This window comes from Syngnathus leptorhynchus, chromosome 13 (assembly GCF_054491065.1).
Source record: "Syngnathus leptorhynchus isolate UIUO chromosome 13, UIUO_Slep, whole genome shotgun sequence".
Lineage (NCBI taxonomy): Eukaryota > Metazoa > Chordata > Actinopteri > Syngnathiformes > Syngnathidae > Syngnathus > Syngnathus leptorhynchus.
In genome coordinates this window covers 3,627,014-3,649,097 of record NC_141207.1, presented here as the reverse complement: position 1 = coordinate 3,649,097, position 22,084 = coordinate 3,627,014, and the positions used below count along the sequence as shown (strand labels likewise).

The 22,084-nt window shown below is 38.6% G+C and overlaps 1 protein-coding gene across 1 annotated transcript; it reads left to right on the top strand.

Annotated features, from left to right (window-relative positions):
* Positions 1–118: 118 nt before the first annotated feature.
* xxylt1 (xyloside xylosyltransferase 1) lies at positions 119–9,190 on the top strand. The gene is made up of 5 exons (XM_085929065.1): positions 119–248; positions 954–1,551; positions 2,492–2,639; positions 5,169–5,301; positions 8,512–9,190. The coding sequence occupies exons 2-5, from the start codon at positions 1,033–1,035 to the stop codon at positions 8,906–8,908; spliced, it is 1,197 nt and encodes a 398-aa protein (XP_085785191.1). The 5' UTR covers positions 119–248; positions 954–1,032; the 3' UTR covers positions 8,909–9,190.
* The last annotated feature ends 12,894 nt before the right edge of the window (positions 9,191–22,084 follow it).

Below are 22,084 nucleotides of genomic sequence, written 5' to 3'. Positions count from 1 at the left end.
CATTAAAATGGATTAAAATTTAAAGAAGCGCCCTGCTTGTTCTTTTTTTTTTCTCGAATCATCAACAAATGTTTATTTTTCCAATATATTTCAATGCAACATGAAACGGAATGCAGATGAGGCTATGTGGGCGTGGTCATATGAGACCTCTTCTGCTAGCTTGCTGCCGTTGCTAAATACCGTACCATCGAAATGTAGCCCTGCAGGACCCGATTGTTTTTCTTTATTCTTATTATTTTGGCAACAAGGTATGTCCATTTGGTACACATATCTCAATAATTGCACATGTTACACCTGAGATTTTCTTTAGTTTTCCAACCATACGGAGCGCGATAGCTTGCTGACTCTTCTTTTCGAACTGATAAAGCTGCTGTAAATGTTGCTTCTTAGTTTAATAAAGGTATTAATTGATTGGCTAATTGATAGTGATGATTGATGGTGCTCAATGGAAGCCAATCTATCAACAGGTCACTCCATGTTTTTGATGCCATGGTTAAAATTGCATGGCTTTATACCATCTGCACTTTGCCCTATTTATTGATCAACTGCAATCTAACAATTTGTTCACTGTGTCACGTATTCATATTAAGACACTTGCAAATTTCAGCTTCCTATTTGAGGTTGGCAATGCAGGAAAAAAAAAAACGAATTGATAGCGTAAGATCACACTACTTAAACAGCACAGACAAGTCACCTTGAAAGCCTCTTATACGAATCCCTTTCTTACACGAATCCCTTTTTGCTTCTCGTAGCTCCTTCCACTCTGTTACACCTATCGCAATAGATTAAAATATAGTTTTGTTAAAGATAAGTAGCATGGAATAAGTGTTTTTTTTAAGTGATTTCTCAGAAATGTGTATCATTTGAATCCCTTCATTTATATGCACACGACTGTGTGAATTTGTTATCAGTGTTGTCTCAATTAGATTTAATTGTGCGTGTTTGTTTTTCAGAACCAAAGCAAAATGCTGATGAACCAAAACTTTGATCAACAAAAACAGTTTTCCATTTTTCTGGCATGAGTGTGCAAACATGCACATCCTAAGACGAGCATACATGCTCATGGCCAGAGTCAGTATGTTCAGATCCCTTCAGTTTTTGCTGATCCTAGCCTCTGTTCTGGCCGTGGTGACGTTCTACTACTTTGGCTCAGAGAATCAGAACTTCTCCAGTACCACCAAGAGAATCAAGCTGTCTCAGGCTAGCCGCAAGAACAATGGAAATAACGCAGACCTGACCGTGGATACCAGGTTCTCCCAACTTGATAGATCCAGGGAAAAGGAAACGTCAGGGAGTGATGCTTTTCCATCCAGAAAGAGTGACGACAAAACTTTGGACCAACACTTCAATGTTCTCATGATGTTCACTAAAGTGGACAAAAACCGCAGCCTCCAGGACAAGTTCAGGGTGGCCATGTTGTCTATGGTCAAGTATGCACAGTTCTTGGAAGGAGAAGTGTTGGTGCTTCATTTTGTTAGTGATCCAGCCAGTAAAGCACTGGGAGAAAAGATGCTTCGTGAATTTCTCACCAATGCAACATTCAAGTTCGAGGTAAGCACAGCATCCAGAAACCGTTTTATTTTCTCATCATCACAGTAACAGTGACAAGTTTTGCATTAACATTTTTTATACAACATAATAATATTTAGGTGCTTTTGTTCATTTGGAGTGTGAAACTATTATATTTATTTTTTTGTCCCAATAGTTAAGGCCAACTACTTTTTTTTTTTTAGATTTTCAAGCACTTAGAGTTGATAGCAGACGTTGTACTTTGATATCCCACTAGAGGGCAGTGTTGGCTAGATAATATCGTACGCTTGCTGGGATGGATGCACACCTCTTGTGTTGCAAGGCGGAAAAAAAACAAGGACACTGCCTCTTGCATGTCCTGTTTTCCTTTGTGTGTGTCTACCTGCAAAACAGCACACGCAATTTTCCACTTTGAAACAAAAGTACATCTCTCAAATCCATTCAGGATTAGATGCAAACAATTTGAAAACATCCACAATGCAGGAGTTATTAGAAAGGGGAAATTTTATTTGAATACTTGGTGCCACTTTTGAGTACCAGATAGAGCCCCATATACCCCAGATGACTGCATTTGCTGACCATCTCCTTCCTTTAGCTTAGAGGTTTTTAAAGTGTAGTGTGAGTACCACAAGTGGTCCGCAAGTTCTAGTTGTGGGGACAAGCGGTACAGAAAATGGATGGATGGATAAAACATGCAAATTGACATAGAATGGAGATTGCAGTTTCTTTGCATGAAGCTGGTTTACTTATTTCTACCGACCCAATACTCATTTACTCAAAATTGTTTACTTTTCAAATACAGTGCATTGTCTATGTACAAATTTGTTGCATTTAACTTTTAAGTACAGTACATTAAATAAATGACATTATTCATTGTTCTCTGTGAGTATTGCATTCGTTGGATCAAAGAAATAACAATTCTTTGTCGTTTTTTCTTCTGAAACCATTCTCATTGTGTTAGGTGTTGTTCCACGATGTGGAAGCCCTTACTCGCAAGCTGTTCCCAATTGTGGAAGCCTTGCAGAAGCACTTCAGTGCTGGCTCCTGGGCTTATTACAGCGATGCCATCTTCTTCTTGTCTGTAGCCATGCACCACATCTTGCCCAAAGGTAAGTGGAAGACCCAGTCGCAACATGTGCATGAGTGACATTGACTGCAAAATGTTTGTCGACTTGCTAATAAGGAATGATTGTTTGGGTAAAATGTGTGTAAAAAAAAAAACAACTAAAACCTCAGGCGTCATTTAGCACTCATAAAAATAGATATTGCTTCTGGGGCATCTATTGTCGCTTTAGACACAGAACACGTGGATCGATAAGTGACACTAACAATGGAAAATTGATGTCCACACCGAGATGAGAGCATTGCGGGGACCCTTGCAGATGACACTCATTATGCCAGAGAAAATTATGCAGCTTCCAGATTTCATCAAGCTTGTTTTTAGCTGGCATAAGTTTGATTTACAAAACAGAAATTTGTCACCATTCATAACTAGATTCCGAGGAAACAGTTTTCATTTTCCGTGCATCCCCTCTGGAGAAATCAGCATGCAAGGACTTGTTACAGTATCATTCTGTATTTTCCAGTTGATGATCATTTGTCTTTTCACTCACCTTGCAGGTAAAATTGTAGTTAAACATCCTTTCTTAAAATGTTTGTCTGATCTGTGAACCAATCAATATATTTTAGACCAAATGCAAGTCATGTGAGTTGGTCCCCGCCATCATTCAATTAGCAGTTAGTCAGACTGAAGCTCGTGGAAACAACACAGTCAGCCTTTCCATCAATTTTTATTTTTATTTTTTATTTTTTTTATATATATCACTTATCGTGTCTAGGATCACAGGTAGCTGGAGACCTTGGACTGGTTGGCAGTCAATTACACCAGACACATCGAAACAGACAACCTTTCACCCAGAAAACAGGATGATCAATTATTTACATGCAATTTCGAGCTTTCATCTGTATTTAATTGCCGTTGCATAGAAGAGACAAAAGATCTTCAAATGACAGGTTTTGTAATATAAAAGACCAAACCAGAATTTTGATGGCGTGTAAGAATTTAAATAATGTTGTTAAACACTCTCTTATGTCTTTGGATGGTGCTTTGTCACTTTAATAAGGGCACTGCTGCTTGATTATAGCCTCTTGAAAATCAGATTAAAAAAAAAATACCTTCAAATTAGAAATGTAATTCATGTGAAAAGTGTCTTTGATGTATGTGATTACGCATGATGTGTTTCTGCAAAATTGTGTTGGCAAAAACAGAAAACAACAACCCTCAATGAATAGACTTTAAGTACTCACATCAGGGGGGATATTAGGGCCTAATGAGATTGACCCACATTCTTCCTGAAAAAAAAAAAAGTGTCCTTAGATAACAGTGTGCCTTTTGTTTTGCAGCCAATTTAGGTGTCTCTACGTAGTGCTATCTCCTCCGACCAGAGCCTTCAGCGCACTCTGTGCTTCTTTAATCACATTATTCATCCAATAAAACGTCAACGTTGCCACAGCGAGCACTACGACAGAAGAATAGCAAAGACTTGTAATTCGGTTTTATCCTGTTTTGTTCCGTAGCGGTCTCAAATACGTACACCATAAAAATAGAATTGATCATCCGTTGAAGGTAGCAAAATGATTACTTTGAAAAATGCAATCAATTGAACAAAAAAAAGTCCATTCATTCAATTTCTGAATTGCAATTTAGCGCCTTGCCGCGTGACTCAAGGTCATAACTGTAAAAGCCGTGTTATTCTGATTGACGGCAGACGAGGATACGACGTCAATGTCGACGACGTCAGGCCGACTAAATTTTTCTCCCTTGTACAACTTGTGCCACAAAAAAACTCCTGAAAAAAAATACAGCTTTTATTCTCCTGTCACTGTTGTGCCAAGTCCAGCATCCAACATCAAAGCTACGTCATCGTAGTTTTGTCCCGATTGAATACCCGCTTCCTATCCCACTCGTACGAGTTAAGCTGTGTTAGTACAAGCCAACAGAGCTCATCATTAGTCAGAGCCCCTCTCTGTTGAAATGGTACACAATGGCATTGTGATGTGCACCTAGCTTCCTTGTTTGGAGAGCATAGAAAACAGATTGTCGTGCTCTTTTCCAGTCACATTTGAAATGTATCAGAAAAGGCGTAAAGATGCATGCTACAAGTTGTCCCCCATTGAAGAAGCCTCCCCTGGAATTATCTACAGAAAATGGATGCCTTCTCTCCCACATTTTCACAGAGTCCCGGAAGCATTCTTCTGAGCTCCTGCACAATAATTATGGGATCTCCATGCCCCCAATACGGACTATTTCTCATTTCATTACCATGCCAACCAGAAAAACATAGGAAATTGAAATAATGACCAGATGAGATTTGAATATCCTGGATACATTATAGTCACAAACAAGCTACCGTGTTCACCCCACCTTGAGGGATTTTTAATGCCCACCTGACCTTTTGATTTATTTGCACATTTTTACGGCATTTCCTCTTTGAGGTCTTGGGTTAACTGTTCTGATGACTATTTTATGTAACATCTTTAACTCCCCCACATAGGCTCCTATTTCCTGAATGATTTGCTTGTGTTTGCACAGCTGCTCAAAAGTCGTACACGTTGTGATTATTTTTTCCTTCTTTTAGATTTGACACGCATTGTGCAACTCGACATCGATTTGAAGTACAGGACCAACATCAGGGACCTCTTCCAGGAATTTGACCGCTTCCCACCAGGAGCCGTACTCGGCATCGTCAGGGAAATGCAGCCAGTGTACAGGTATCGCACGTCATACAACATAGTACATTTAAGAGATGCTTTGTCAAGGAAACATAATTGGAAATATGTGGCAATCGCTTTCTGTAGCCCGACTGGCTTTATGGAGCTCATTTACATAATTTTCAAGCTTGCGGCCATTCAAGAGGCTGCGGTGTTTGTCAAGATTTGAATTATTATTAGAACGAACCCGTGAACGGAAAACACATGGTGCTGATTATCCATATATAATAAAGTAATGTGAAAAGTTTGCATATTCAGCCATTTGAAAACTAAGATGTTAGTAGTCAGTAGGACTGACATTTGCATTTTTTGTTTTCATAGTTTTTATTTTTTAGGTATTTGTCAAATGAAAGTATCTGATGGCAAAGGAGAGTCGGTTCCTCATGTGTTTGCTCATGAACGCCCACTGTATTTCTTCCTGAGCTGCTACTGGCGTGATGCTGGTCTGCTCTTTTATTCTCGGGAGATTACTGAGAAGTTGTCAGAGAGACGCTTGTAATCAGCAAAGGCTTTGTTGCCATAATGTCCTCTGTTGTCATGCCTGTCCTCTGTCCCTTCTGTTCCCTTTCTGGAGTAAATTAACAATCTTCTCACTGCTCTCTAACTTGACAATCCCCAGCCACATATGGATGAGGATTTGTTTCATGCTTGTCAAATCATCTATTTGTATGTTTTATATGTTTGGCTTGTTTGCATTTCTTTCTATGAAATTCTCTATCCTATTTCTCCGACCCCTGAGATAGGTGCCCCCCCCCCTCAAGAACAAATCGTAGTTCTGCCAATGACACAAAATATATTTTCTTTAACAAAATGAAAGTCGTAGCTTAAAATCTTCGTTTTTTTTTTTTTTTTTTTCAATTTCAACTCAGCTTGAAGCAAACACACCCTGTATTGTAAAAAAAATATGAATAGAGAAAGTTTTACATATAAACAGAATGACTTCTCAAGTCAAAATCCATCCCTCCGGGTTTTGTTGATCGTTAAAAGCACAACAGATTATTTAACTTCAGTCTGAAGGATAAATACTGTGTCAGTACCTTTATGGCCTATGTTTGATATCTGAGTCTGGTAAGGACAACCCTATTCCTGGAAGTTAAGTTTCTGAAGGAAATTGAAGTGTCCGCAAAAGTACGTGGCCTACGTCACGGAGGATATTACTTGTCTGTCTGCCATTGCGTGAGCAATATCATACAAAATGCGTTACATAATGACACTTCATAAAGAATTTACATCGCGGCTGTGCAATTTCTCGAAATTCAATTACTATTATTACATTCCATGATTACCAAATTGGCTTAATCGTAAGAAAAATGATTACTAATATGCATTAATAACCAATGCACAATGTTGATAGTCGGAAGTTATTCTTGAATTTATACAGTACTTTTGCATTGTTATTCAAACAAATTTGGTCCATTAAGGAACTTGCATAATCATCGTGTTTTGGATAAGAAATTTGTCTTCATATTATTTTTTATAACCAACATGACCATTACGTATGTACTGGCAGACCATAGTGTGCGTCCTTTCATCGTTATGAACTGCGATGCGAGCTCCCACTCCTATTGAGTGCTAATGGAAAGAGCATTTTCAGGACAATGCTTCCTCTCGCTATTCAGTCCACATCCTGAAATTCTGTTCAATTTAGATTCGGGGGGGAAAAAAAAAGCTTTATGTCTTCACACTACAGCTCCATTTAGAGCTGCAACTAATAGTTATTTCAATGATCGAATATTATTTTGATGAATCCGATTTTTAAAATGCATCTTGTGATTTCCATCCCTACGTTCAAAAACAGGAAACTATGTCAAGTTGACATGGTAGAAAATACACAAAGTTGTTCCAATCGTAACTATTCTGTTTAAAGTTTACTCTCATGACTATTTGACCAATTTCATCCGGGGTTAAGATCACGGATGAAAGAAAGTTGTATTATTGTTTACTGACTGAGCCCGCTGTGAATGTGTCGCAGGGCACGTCCACATCTTAACACGATTCTGCAGGGATTTAAACAGCGGACAAGCTACAGCTGCTGGATGTCGGTCATTAATAGCATCAAGTCGTGACTCAGACAAAATCATTTTCCCACTTGAGTCCATATACATAACACATTATGATTCAACTCCCGATAGGTTTGGCATGCTTTATTCTGCAGTAAGTTCATGAAACAGGGTATTCTGTAAGAAGTTTCTCTTCATCGTCTGTCGCCATGGGCATAAAAGAGAGAAACTTGTGTGTGCCCCCCACCCTGCCCTAATGATCAAGCCAACTAAGAGCTCTGAGGTCGGGATGCACGTCACATTCAAACAACAGCTCTGGAAGGCTTTTCTGACACACTGGAAAGAAATACAAGCAAAAGCTGTCCAGAAACTCACAAGTTTTGGATTGTAAATCTAGTTTTCAAATAAGAGGTCAAATGTTAAAATGCAACTTGACTTGGTAGATGTTTTTGGCAGAAAACAAAATACAACCTCTTGTCTAGAATCTCACAAGCAAGTCTTGTTTTCAAGTAAGAGGTCAAATGTTCAAATGCAACTTGTTCGATGTTTTTGGCAGAAATCAAAATATAACCCTACAAATTGGGCAAATGGTGAAATTTGTTTCAAAAATTATTGTCAAACACTTGATGATTTGAATATTATGCTCAGTGCTATAGACTATAAAAATCAAAGAAAAACATCCTTTGCCTAATAATTTGGAACACATCAGTCACCATTAAATATGAGGTAACATCTACCCTATGACTTTTCAATTCCATTGAATAAAACTTGCCTTTGGAATAAAATAATATTTTGAAAACCCACAGGTCAACCAGGCATACCGATGGTTATTCAATGAGGCTGTGTGCGTGTGTGTGTGTGTGTTTGTTCCTTTTACCAGCGTCAGTGGTGGTATTTTGGCAGCGAATGCTGCTGTGCTGGCATGGCACTCTTGGACCTGCGAGCTTCCTGTTATTTGCCCACTGGGCTGTTTGTTCAGCAGATGGCATACGAAGAGAATTGCTGCTCACTTTCATGAATCCAGTTGAACAAATGAATTCTTAAAATAAATAGCTCATTGTAAAATCGTTGAATCATGTAACTTTATTGACAAATGCGTCATCGTTCTTTTCTAACCTTCTTTATTGCCACGTTGACAAAACAAATATATGCAGTTTCTAGTATTTTTATTGAATTACCCCGCATACAGACTTCTCCTCTTCCCACACAGACACACATTCTGGCAATACCGCAAGGAAAACCCTCAAACCAGAGTGGGTGACCCCCCGCCCGAAGGTCACCCCGGTTTTAACAGTGGCGTGATGTTACTGGACTTGGCTGCGATGAGAGCCTCCGCTCTCTACAACCAACTACTGGATAAGCGAAACGTGACCAAGCTAGCTGAAAAATACAGCATCAAGGGCCACCTTGGGGACCAAGACTTCTTCACTGTGATCAGCATGGAGCACCCAGAACTGTTTTACAGCCTGGCCTGTGGTTGGAACCGGCAACTGTGTACCTGGTGGAGGGACCATGGCTACAGAGATGTCTTTCAGTTGTATTATCAGTGTGATGGACCCATCTATATCTATCATGGAAATTGTAACACCTCCATACCAGATGATTAAATACAGATACTAAAAATGCAGTATTGTTTAATATTATTGAAGACTTCTCCCCCTTCCAAATCATCAGTGGATTTGTCGTATCAGACTCTTTGCCCTTTGCTGGTCGACGGGCTGCTAAGACCTTTTTCATTTTTGCGATAACTTGCACCGCAGTGTCTGTAGACTAATCATGCAAACCTGTTATTGTTCTGTTTTCCTCCTATTCAGTAGTTTTTTTGTCAGCTTCTGCCATTCTTTTACTGACCAATATTAACTGTGACCCAAATAAAACCACTGACCCACTTTGGAGCAGACTCTCAGATTAAAATGAATGTCAGCACTTGATATTCATCACGTGTAAGTGATGTGGTGGCTGGTGAAGGTTCAGCATTAAATCTTACATTTGTGAAAAGAAAGTATTCAGATTAATACATTTCACATGATTTACCCCCAAAGCTGATCTATATTATTGTTATTTTCTAAGAGGCTCAAATGTGAACTCTTGATTGCACTTTATTGTAATGTCATGCTAACTTTTGCTTTTTTTTTTTATTAAAGCATCGGTTCACTTCATCTTTGGGGTAAGTAAAAAAAGATGGTGGCCCTTTTATGCAGTTTCAAAAGAGTTTCAGATACTCTGTCAATGATTCTATATCTTGTGAAAGTGGGGGGGCAACTGAAGTGCCTGATGAAACTATTAGTAAAGATCATATCACTATAGTTTCAGCCAGAGGTGTCAAATCCAGGTCCAGAAAGTAAAAATCCTACCACAATTTGCCTTTAGCCATACGTACTTCTAATTAACCAGCCCGGTAATCGATCTCAGAGAGTTACCTCGTTTACCGTCTGTTTAATTAAACTCAACTTTGGCTAAAGGCAAACTCTGGCAGGGTTTATGGACCTGGAATTGACCACTATGGTTTCACCAGATTGTATCGTGGCGCGCTTGTCGTTCAAATGTATTTCAAAACCTTCGTACAAAACTATGTATGTCAGTGTGACATACATACAAGAGTTGACCTATTTCTGTCACTCCCTCAGAAAAATAACAGCCAGGATCTTGGATTGTCAGGGTGCTGATATTTAGAATGATCTATAAACTTGAGCTCCTTGAGGGACAATGACAGGAAATTGTATTTTTTTTTCCCCCCCCCGGTTATATCTGATTATTTTCATTGCACAGTTTTGACAGTATGTCTCTTGGCTGGTCAGTCAGCTTTCAAAATAACATTTTATAGTCCTTTTTTCTGTTGTACTGAATAGCTGGATCAATGACAGTTTATTCTTTAGGACTCAGTAGGGAGTCCCATCGCAGCTACTTTTGTGAAATCTTTCAATAATCTTCCATGTCCGTCGCTTCTTTTGTGTGAGATCAAGAAAGGATAACGTCAGTCTCGTCGCCATTTACGATACTAAAACAACAAATACTGATTGTATCATGCTAATAAATATGGGATGGATGTCAATCTCCCCTTTGTATTTCCGAAGCTGTGTTTACTCCATCTTGAATAAGAGGAACCTGCCCAAGCTTTGCTTTAAGGCACACATAATGAAAGGATGAATCATCCAGTCGAGTAAAATAGATGACCTTGATAGTAATGTCCAAACCACAGGAAACCTGTTTCCCAACACAAAGAAGACAGGAATTGGATTCGACTGTCTCTAGACATAATACCGACTTTTATTGACAAAATGTGAATTCACAATGCCTTTGTGGAAGATGCAAACTGTGAGCACTGACCAGGGAAACTGACCCACATAATGTATCATTCCATCTCGCTGGAATTAGATCTCTAAATTGCCCTACTTCAGAACCCACGGGGAGAATTTACATTTATACCTTTGATGAATTACTCTTGTCTGCTGGTTCCTACTAAGCATTTATGTTATGCCAGTTGATTAAGTTTCTTGATTGCATTATGGAAGTACAGCAACTAAAATAAAACTGAATTACGCCTGACAATTTTGATTTCACCCAACATCATGAGCTATCGATAAAATCTGAGTTATGTGTTTGTTTGATATCAAATGACACCGTGACATTACTATGTTGTCAGTGGCTGACAAACTTTAAACGTGAGTGAAACCAGGGGTGAGCAAACTACAACTTGCAGTCGCTACCAAAGAGTCCTATAATAATCATATGATTATGATATACTAATAGATGATCTTTATTTATTCCGAGCACACTCAAAGAACTTTTTTTTTTATTGAAAGCATAGTATATCATTTTGATCTGGTTTCGAACATATTTGATTTCAGGCCCACATTTTGTTTCTTATTGTTCCATGATTTCTGAGAACCACCCAGATTTGTATTCTTACTCACTCCATATGTTGCTTGTAATTTGATTTAATTTGTACCATGCTTTCTGAGAACCACCCAGATTTGTCTTCTGACTCACTCCATACATTGCTTGTAATTTGAGCAAGTCATTCAGGAAAGAAGAGAGAATGGCTTGTAAGACATTACATTCCAATTATATCCGTTCATTACGTTTATCGTTGTGTGAGGTCAAATGTAGCAGAACTGGGTCAGTGTGCTACAGTCCATGCAACAGGGCAGCTGCACAGTATCTCCTGTGGTGATTAAGAGCCACCCATTGCTGCGTCAAAGCATCTATTATGAAGGGTTAAATGCTTTCAAACAGGATGTGCTGATGTCACTAGTCCAGGATCTTCTGCGTAGGATTCACCAGGTCAGACAGATTAAACATTAGTGTGTGTGTTGGAGTTGGGCATGAATTGAAATGAAATTATTCCCACTGCTCTGCAAATGGCCAATCGAAGCAAGACCTGACTTTACCTTCAATGATTACAAGTTGACCTAATTTTGCCGCTCCAGACTACAATATTTGGGCCATTGCGTATCAATACGCAATAAGTCGGTCATAGGAAAAAGATCTACACTTTATTGCAAGATTTTTCCGCAGAGAAAAGATATCATCAGAATTAGCTGTGCTTCACAATTTGTGTCTTGTGATACAATATCAGATTTTTTTTGGATCATTTTTTATTTTTGAGAAACTATTGCGCAACCCTATCCGCCAATATGCCATCGTTTCAATTTTCCCATAAATATTGTGACAAATTGATTACCGATACTATCTTAATGACAAGAATAAATAATTTAATATGCAATTATAGACACAGCCTAAGAATATTTGTGTATTTGTTTTGGGTTTATCTGCATGATACAAAACAGGCATCCCATCACAGATTGCGGGCATTACTCAACACACCCTGTTTCTATTTTCAGCTACCACCTCGTGTGCACATGTGCACAGTTGTGTGCGTGTGTGTATGTCGGGGGGGGGGGGGTGTAGTGTTAGTGTGTGTCGTGTGTGTGTGTGTGTCCTCATTCCTTGGCCCAGATGGCTGGTTTCCACACTGTGTTTCTGCTAGAGTTCTACTAATGAATCATTAGCACTTGAGGTACACAAGTCAAATAGTCACAGCGATGGTGCACATGCTGTCCTCAGCCTGATTATGCAGACAACGGGAAGTTTGATACTCGTTGATATTAGCCCTTTGTGCTCAATTCAGTGCATGAATAATGGAGAGAGAGAAATGATCAGAATTGTTATCAAGCTTCTATAGAGAATCCTGATGACTTGATCATTTCAACCATACATCGCCGTTATATTGCATGCATGGGCCGGTCTCAGCAGAAATGCCACGGCCAATTTTTTTTTTGTACCGCTCCAGACACCTGATTACATCTCAAACAGGGTGAGGATGTGTTTCAATTCCGAAGCGGTGGTAGCGTGATAAATCATCACCCGCCCACTCCATTTCTCTTCCAACTTGAGTTTAAATTGTCTGGCACTATTGAATAGTTGGGTCGCAGAATTCTGTGGGAGCTTCAATCTGTTGTCTAACCGTGCTCACATTTAAAGGTGAACACCAGGTCCCCGTGGGTCCCCTGAAAAGCTTCAGAGAATGTGCGTGTGTATCTTTAATATGAATTCAATCTGACATGCACGCGGCATAGAACTAATACCTTGAGTCAGCTTCCACCAGCTACTTCAATGTTAGTATCTTCCAAGGACTTTTTTATTGAATAATAGTGTGACTAGAACATTCTAAGCACCATAGAAAATTGATGGAAGGCCTCAGAGGGGATTGAGCCTTTTCTGTTGTCAGTCCGGAATGACCTCCCGTTAAATGTTAGACAAGCCTCCTCTCTGTTTAATTTCCTAACTTATTTAAAGAGCTATTTTTGTTCTTTGGCTTTCGACTGACTCTTTTTATTTTGATATTATTATGTAGAAATGTGTAGTTTTATTTACTAATTTCACTATCTTTGGGGTTGTCCCGTTATTATACGTAAAGTATTTTGTTACAGCTCAATGTGATACATTGATAAAGTTGTATTGTGTTATATTGTATTTTATCACACTGGCATACATTTCTAAATTGATGACCTACATTCACTTTCTTGGTTGTCTCTCTCTCTCTCTCTCTCTCTCTCTCTCTCTCTCTCTCTCTCTCTCTCTCTCTCTCTCTCTCTCTCTCTCTCTCTCTCTCTCTCTCTCTCTCTCTCTCTCTCTCTCGCTCTCTCTCTCGCTCTCTCTCTCTCGCTGTGTCTCCTCATGACATTACCACTTTGTGGAAAGGTGTATGGGGCACATCCTTTTTCAGAGCAGATGAACAATGAATGCATTTCCAAAGGGCACTGCTGCAATGAATCACCTTATCAGGTTCTGTCTGACTCATTCCGTGTTCCACAAGTCTGCTGCCTAAAAAAATTATTGAATGCGCAAAGCCAAATTCTATCCTTGGATCATAGTTTGATTGTTTAATTTGAAATCTACTGTGTTTATGTCCCAATACTTTCTCTGGACCTAGCCATATGTTTCACAGTTGCTCAAAGAGCCCTTTGTCCCCAAGAGATGTGAGAACTCTCATAGAAAAACAAAAAACATCAGTGTCATGTTCGTTTTTGTAGAACTCATGTCAACAACTATTATTTACTACATACACATTTTTTATTTTGGTCACTTGAAGTGGACAGTTCTAAATATAGGATAGTTATCTGAAAATTACAATGGAATATGTGAGTGTGTGAAAATCCAAAATCAAATCTGAAAATGAAGTCTATCTTCCAATTTGGCCATATCCACTGAATCCCCTCCTCGCTCATCTGTCATTCATTGCGTGACGTTCGCACATTCAATTCTGACAACGAGGCACTCTAAAGTGTTTTTTGGCATGAAGATATAGCTACCTAGCTACAGCCTTGCTAATGGATTGGTCTTGAAATATGTTTAATGTATTTCGAAACAAATCTCCAAATTCACTTTACAGGGGTTTTTCAAAAATATATGATAGAAAATGCATTTGAACTTTGTGCTTATGAACAAGTAGCACGTCATGCAGAGAGGAGAAATCAGAAAAGAAAGAAATACCTTCAATAACACAGGCTTTATATACATAAGCGTCATCTGAAAAGCCCAAGAAAATCAAGCCTCCCTCCATTTGTAATGTTTCCGTATTTCCTCTCTTGAGGGTCAAGAAATAAGTAGTTTAAAAATGGGTCAGTATATTTTCAAGCAATTTTCTTTGCCTAGTTTCCCAGCACGTGAGCTGCAAGATTGCACTGAAAAGGCAATTCTTAGAAGTGAGTGCTTTTTAAGATAGAATGATGACGTGACATGTTCAACAAAAGATGTTTGGTCTTAAGATAAAAAGAAAAAATGTTTTGTGGTGTGTAGTGACTTTTTTTTTCTTCATGTGATTGACTGCAAGCACAAAGAGAAAAGCATGTCTTAAGCTTGACTTGATTTTTAACTTCAAAATGTTACATGTCATCTTCATTTCTTACTGAGACACTCCACTTTGCATGAAACACACGCGCTGCACCCATATTGAAAAGGAATTTAGAGGCAAGAGATTTAGAAGGTGAGGTCGGGGGAGTCATCGCTGTACAATCCTCATTGAGTGATGGCACTGCTAATGCAATGGTCAATATTATTCTTGTGATTAAAATCAGGACTGTACAATCATGAAACTGTGAACTGCCGTTCGAGCACCTAACAAATTGATGTGTCCTTTGCTTTCATAAATTCACAATACTAGATTTTTTTTGCTTATGCCTATTGAGTGCACTTTCAAATCAATGTTTGCTCACCAGGCTTTGGTTGAAAACCATTGAGGAGAGCCAGATTGAATTTAAGATCGTTGGGATCAATAGTCTTGAGTCTAAGCATAAATGGCTTATGAGTCGATGTCATATTTTTATGAGTTCAGCCTGACCTCATTGTTGAAGGGACAGCAACGCCCTGACCTGTTATTTGATTAAACCGCTGCTTGTTGGTAATATGACAGTGAGGGAACAATGGAAAACTATTTTGGCCTCCTGCTCGGTCTTGTCTGGATTCCTCTTCCGCTGAAATTTGTTTTACTAAATTTCCTCTTTGTTACCAATGAAACACTATAGCAACAATTGCATGGAATATTTGTAAGAATCTGTACATTTTAATTTGCCCTGGCACGACCTCTTTTGTGGTTTCACTGCACATGTAACAATATTAATCAATGGAGGTACACACACACACACACACACACACACACACACACACACATACACACACACACACACACACACACACACAAAGACATTAGCTACACTCTGCGAAGTCCTAAATAAAGCCTCATTAGGCTGTTGCATAACATGTTCTAATTCTTTCCAAATGTTATAAATAGACCGTTTCATTCCTGTGCTGTGTTTATTTGATGCTGTTGAAAGTTCAAACGTGTACTTTTTAAATTATTTTATTAACTCCAGGTTTTCCCAATTTACTGACTCCAGGTTGTCCCAAACATGTTCAGCCTACAATTAGAAATATAACCCCTGAAAAGTACCCAAATATAATAAACAGAGAAATAATTTGTCAAAGTCAAATTTAAACCCTTTTTGTTTTTATCTTGTATGAAATATAATGGTGCTCATTTCTTATATTAGTAGCCATTCAAGTCGTCTAATTACAAACACATTTAAATGTAATGAAAATAAAACAATAGCATGTAAGGAACATTTTTGTTTTCTCCGTTTTATTGTTCTATTTCAACAGTGCTGTGCTCCCAGGAGGAGATGTGTACGACTAATGTATTTATCACTCTCTTGCCTGGTTTAGAAAAATAAGATTAGGAGGATAAATTTAGCCCCAATGCTTAAAAATAACCTGACGCACAGAAAACAATGAGCGTACAGAAAAACAAACCCAAGGCGATTTAGTGCTAGGAAGAGCATTTGACGAAGAAGAATGACTTGAGGTGTTTTCTTTACTACCCTTATGAACTGTGGCTGCGAGGGGAATTGTTTCCCAAGGTCTTGGACTGCAGCCAAGTTGAGATAAAGAACAACACCCACAGGAATACACTAGATATCTTTTCCAATAGACTCTGCAAAATAGTGCAAAGCCTCAAATGGTATCACATTTCAAGCATTTGTGACTGACACAAATGTGAACATTCTTGTCAATTTCATTTTTTTTTTTTAAGTCCTGTATAAACAGTTGAGTCATAAAGAAGCTGTTACATTAAAACAGTAAAGCAAATCTTATTGTTGGAGTGCTTATGTTTATGTAATACATTAGTAGCACTTTAAGCATGTGAACACTTGTTGAGTCTACAAGGAGCCTACCAAAGCAACAACTTGCACTTCAGTTAAGTAAAATTACTAAATGTGAAGTCACTGGTGAGGTGGTCTTACTTTGCAGGATGTTGGTACAGGTCAGGTCCGGTCAGCTCATGCTGTATAAATGGACTTGACTTGACCAGCCAATGATGCAAACAGTTTTGTGGGATGGGATGGCCTGCTATTTATTGAAAGAAGAAAGTTGACATCCACAGAGTCAGTAGTGATAGACCATAATGAAACCTGTTTTGGACATGTTTTTTTTTTTTTTTTGCAGGAATACCATTTGTAGCCATTTTTCCTCAATCCCAGTAGCCTACAAAAAAAGGCCCACAAAAGGAATTGTGTCATGAGAGAAATGCGATAGGCAGAAAGGCATTTGTGTTTGAAGTGATGAAGAATGCACTGAGGTCAGATATGTTCTCCGTAAAAAGCATAAACATTCACTGAATTTCAAAAAGTTTAGTCAATTTATTCAAAATCCAAATAACCGAGTAACAAATACAAGTACTTTGCAAAATATTCGGTAGCTGTTTGTCTAAGCTGCAAACTTGTTTTCGCAACAAAAACAAAGTTACAAGTGAGTACCTGCAGCTTTGAGCAGCCAAAATTACATAAGCAGTGTTTCTAATCAGCTCATTCACATTGAAAGAAACATTTTGAAGTCAGACAAAAGCATAGGATTCGGGTTGCATAAGCCCAAATTAGTTGTGATACTACAATTAAACACTCACAAGATACTCGGAGTAAAAACACTGTAATACGTGTATTATGTTAATATAAAGGCTAATGTAGCAAAGGTCATACAAAAAAGTCAACTCCTTTTCTTCACTAACATCAGATTCAGCACAGTACAAAAAGGTGAAGGGTAGATTTAGTGAAGACTTATTAGAGAACGGGCCATACAAGATAAGGCAGAGTTGTACACCTTGTTCTAAAAGTGACATCATCAGACGAGTCTGTTTACTCTGATCTGTGCGAATGAATGGATGTCCCGCACCACATCAGAAGATGTTTTGTACAAGAGGAGAGCTGTGAAATTTCTCCTGAGCATGCCATGTTACACGACTCAGTGCGAGGAGCCAATAAAACAGCTTTGAGATTATGTCACCTTATTGGTTGGGGTCAGACTTGAATACAAAACAGTAGATTTTGCATGTCAACAGTCTTTTTCTCACATGCTTTCCAAATATCTCCCAATGAGAAAAGAATGAAAAGTCCCAAGAAAGCCATTCGGAAATGGGGCAGCATAATCAAAGTGAAAATGATATACATGTTGTGTAATAAGCAATTCATTTCAAAGCATCTGGAGCTGTTTATTTGAAATCAGAGAGAGATTCACTGTGATAGAAGTTAGAGAAAAAAAAATACAATAACTGGTTCATGAAGCACATTTGAAGCTTCGTTTTACTCATAGAAGTGGGCCTGTATGAAAGCCTTACAAATTATTGCCCGTCCACCCTCTACAAAGTTTTGTAGAAATAGTTTCTCAGTTTGTGCAAAGTCGTGCAATTAAAGGTAGCGTTCAAGTTAAAGTCGTTATTGGCCCCCAAGCCCCGAGGTATGTCATTAAAGACGATACATATTTGAGGAAAAAAAAACACTTCTGCTCTCTTCTTTATTCAGTCCTTGCTGAGTTTCATCATCTCAATTATGCAAATTAAAAATGACCATCTTAGAATCACCTTCATCTTGAGTTCTTACTTACTGTCGTTATCACAGTCAGGTGGTCTGGTAGTCCCTTATGGGACTTGGGTGTCTATTTCCTGCTCCAGAGTCAGAGCTTAAGAGTGATAAAGCGATGCTGGATGAAACGTTTGTAAGCTTAGAAAGCTGAAAAAGATGTGAGAAATAGAAAAGTTAATGGATCTCTTTTGCAGAGATTTGATTAGTTTTCTAGTTTAGTTTTCTATTTCATTGATTTGCCATTTATCTGTGCTTCAACAGACAAAACTTTGGCCACAATGCAAACTCATGTGAAGGTTGAAAAGTTTTTCACTTTTACAAAGAGGTTTTCTTCAGTCACAATTTGTGACACTTGGAGGTGGGGGGGGGGGGGGGGGGGGTGACTCACAGCTCACGTGATTCTCAGTCACTGAATGGGCAAGGGGTTATTTAGGTCACAAACGAGGATGCAAAATTGCAAAAGTGGAGTACTTAGAAGTTATTAGCAATGATTTAGTGCACGTTTGGGTTGAGGTGTTGAATGCATACTCACTTTTGTCATCAGCCACTTATGCAAAACCAAAATAAGTCTCGTTTTCTGCTTTGAGTTTTGACGTACAATATTGCGGGGCGGGGCCCCACTAGATTTGCTGTTCATATATATGGGTGAATTATTCCATTCAGTCCTTATATCATGAATTAATCAGAACACCATGTTGGGCCACGTGGAATATAATTTAAAAAAATAAAAAATAAAAAATAAAAAACATTTTTGTCTTGATTTCCCCCTTTATCTGGGATGCAATTTTTAAATTTTTTTTTTTTAAAGTTGTCTATTAAAAGTTGTCATGTACTCCTCAGGGACTCGCCTGCAGCTGTACAGAGAGAGATAAATGTGTGTGCCTGGAGAGGAAAGTCTTTTCACATGAGACATAGCTAGCTGGCTTTGTAGTGTTTATCTGGTTGTTGTTTTTTCTATTTTACTGAGCTTTCACGACAAAATATGTATACCACTATTTTTTCTGTTACACGGATGTTTTTATTACCACTATGAATACTCAAAAAGTTGAACTAATATCCGGATTTCATCAAAAGGTGTAAATGACGTTGACTTTCAGCACGATTATATGAGATGTCTTTTCAGAGCTAAAAGTATCTCATTCGGTTTCATCAAGGGTCCCAAATAAGACCGGAAAAAAACCACAGTGTAGAAATCCATCTGCCTATTTGTAGCTTAGATGGAAAACAGTGAAAGCAGCATCTAATGAAAGGCCTTTAGTGTTTGTAGTGACCTACATCTTACATGACATTCATCTAGATGATGAAAAAAAATGATGGCTGAAATGAACAGTCGTGAAGCACGTGTGCCGGCCAGGCTCAGGCGTCTGACCAGGCAGGACACGTGATGGTGACTCTACTGTCCTCACAGTATTGTCCATCCATTTTCTATGACGCTTGTCCTCAATAGGTTCATGTGTGAACTGGATTTTATGACGTGGTACTTATGAAACTTGACAACCACCGAACTAAGAAGCTTTATGTGATTTTATTTTGACCTTCATTTCACTATTGAGGTTATATTTCGCACTGCCTTGTGGGATACCTTATTTAGCGACGTGAAAATGTCAAAACATTAGACCCAGTAACTGCAAAATAAACATCAGTGAGTCATGTTTTATATGCGTACATTCCAATGTGCGCAATGAGCCGCTCCGCAGATGTTTCCTCTCTCTGTTGTTGTTGTTCTCAAGTGTGCACCCAAGGGTCTCCCCCCCCTCGCCGTTATATTAACTGTAAAGAATACTTTAAAAGGAGCGTTACCTGGACTGAACGCATCCCGTTTAAACGCATGCACTAATTATATTTCCAAGCATGGATGTTTTTTTGGGCATTTAGAGGAAGTGACAATTAATGCATTGTTAAGCTAAAGCAGCTACGCAAACAAGTGTTTTTAGAATGAGTTTATATTCACATCATGTACATGCTTGAATGGGGTTGTATTTTTTTAAATCAAGTAAGATTTGAGAGGGGGGGGGGGTAAATCACTTTATAGCCAATGTAATTGGAAAATATTTTTGTTGCTGGCCAATTGTTCTCCAATGAAACATTTTGACATTTGGAAATTGAGGTCACTAATTGAGGCTTTGGAGGTGGAATTCCTTCCTGATGTACAACTTCAGGTGCTTAACAATCCAGGGTATCCATTGCCGTGAATATTTTAACAGAATGTAGCCAAATAGAAAATGTTCAAATCTAAACGAAATGTTTTGTGTTTACCGTGCTGCGTGTTGTTACACGTGCATCCATCATTAGATTTACAGTCTACAGAAAGAGGCCTTGAGTCTTTACAATCACGCTTAAACGATACTGTGCAAGCATTTGTGCGAATGCGTCTATGGGCGTATGAGTTAGTTAGCGTGTGGAAAGGACATGTCGCCCTTTTCCGAGTTTAGCCATCTCATTCTGAACTATCACGTGCGTGCAGCACACTCCGCGCCCAAAGGTCTTGTCACGCTTCTAATAAAGATGCATGTGTACCTATCTCTGTGGGTATTTATAGTATTTGGGAATTATTTTCACCCGCTTGACATCTAAGAATGTCTATAAATAAGCATGGTGTTTGAGTAATTGCATTGAAAACCAGGACACTGATAATAGAGACTAAGGGAATACCTCTCACAGTGGTTTAAATATAAATACTTTTGATACGACTAATGCAAATATGTACACTGTGTACTTATCTTAACATCCGGTTCATACCACTGGGCAGTTAGGTTTTTTTTTTTTGGTCAACTCAGTAGGAGGCGGACCAATCCATCACAGCTCGTCACAGGAATTCTCAGTAGTGTGACACGTGTGACAACATTGAATGACTGTGTCACATTCAGGGACATGTTTTGCTCACACACCTACAAGCCAGTCTAACTTTGTTTGTCAGCAAAAAAAAAAAAAAAATGTTGCTGATGTCTGGTCACTGTATAAGACAGAGGGAATATAATTGCTTTGCTTTAATTGCATGTGTGTTCAAATTTGTGGGTCCCTTTTAACTTTGGATTTTAAATGTCCCAATAATTGAGTAGTGCATATTTTTATTGGTTGGTTGCAGTCCTACCTTCTAGCTACCGTATTTTCTGATCTATAAGACGCACATTTTTGCACAGTGCAGCTTATCTATGGATTTTTCATGATTTTGACAATATCGTATAAATAACTAGACATTGAAACACCTGCAGCTTATAGTACAGTGCGGCTTATATACGAACAAAACAGGATTACCTCCAAATTTGAACTGGTGCGGTTTATATTCGGGTGCGGTTTATAGTCCAGAAATGACAGTAGTTAAATTCATGTGTTTTGCTTGAATACCTTTTGTATTTTTTCAACTAACTAAATATTAACCAACTAAATACATCTTAGGACACTCACAGCATAAAGGAACGAAAGCTCGGTGCACTACTTGCTCATTGCATATGCTAATTTGTGAATAAGACAGCTGCAAGCTAAAATTATAATTAGCTCAGTCTCTGCAATATTAAACAAGTCTTTTTCATAAAACATTGTAATGCATTTAGATTTTGAGGTCAGGCCTGCTATTACATCTACTGTATGGATTGGATTTGTATTAGGATGAGAAATTTTAAATAGAATTGACTGTGTGCGTGTGTGTGTGTGTGTCTGTCTGTCTGTGTGTGTTATGTAACTGTTGGCTTTAGCAGAACATCGCCCGCAGCCTCGTCGTTATAACTCGGTGATACTGAGCAGCACACCGTGCTCTTCCGCAAGACTGTTGTGACAGGTTGCTTAATCCCGAGTGTCCTCGTCTCCTAAAATATATATAGCGACACCTCTGTCTGCTCTGGGTCACCTGCAAACTCATAGTGAGGATGGATC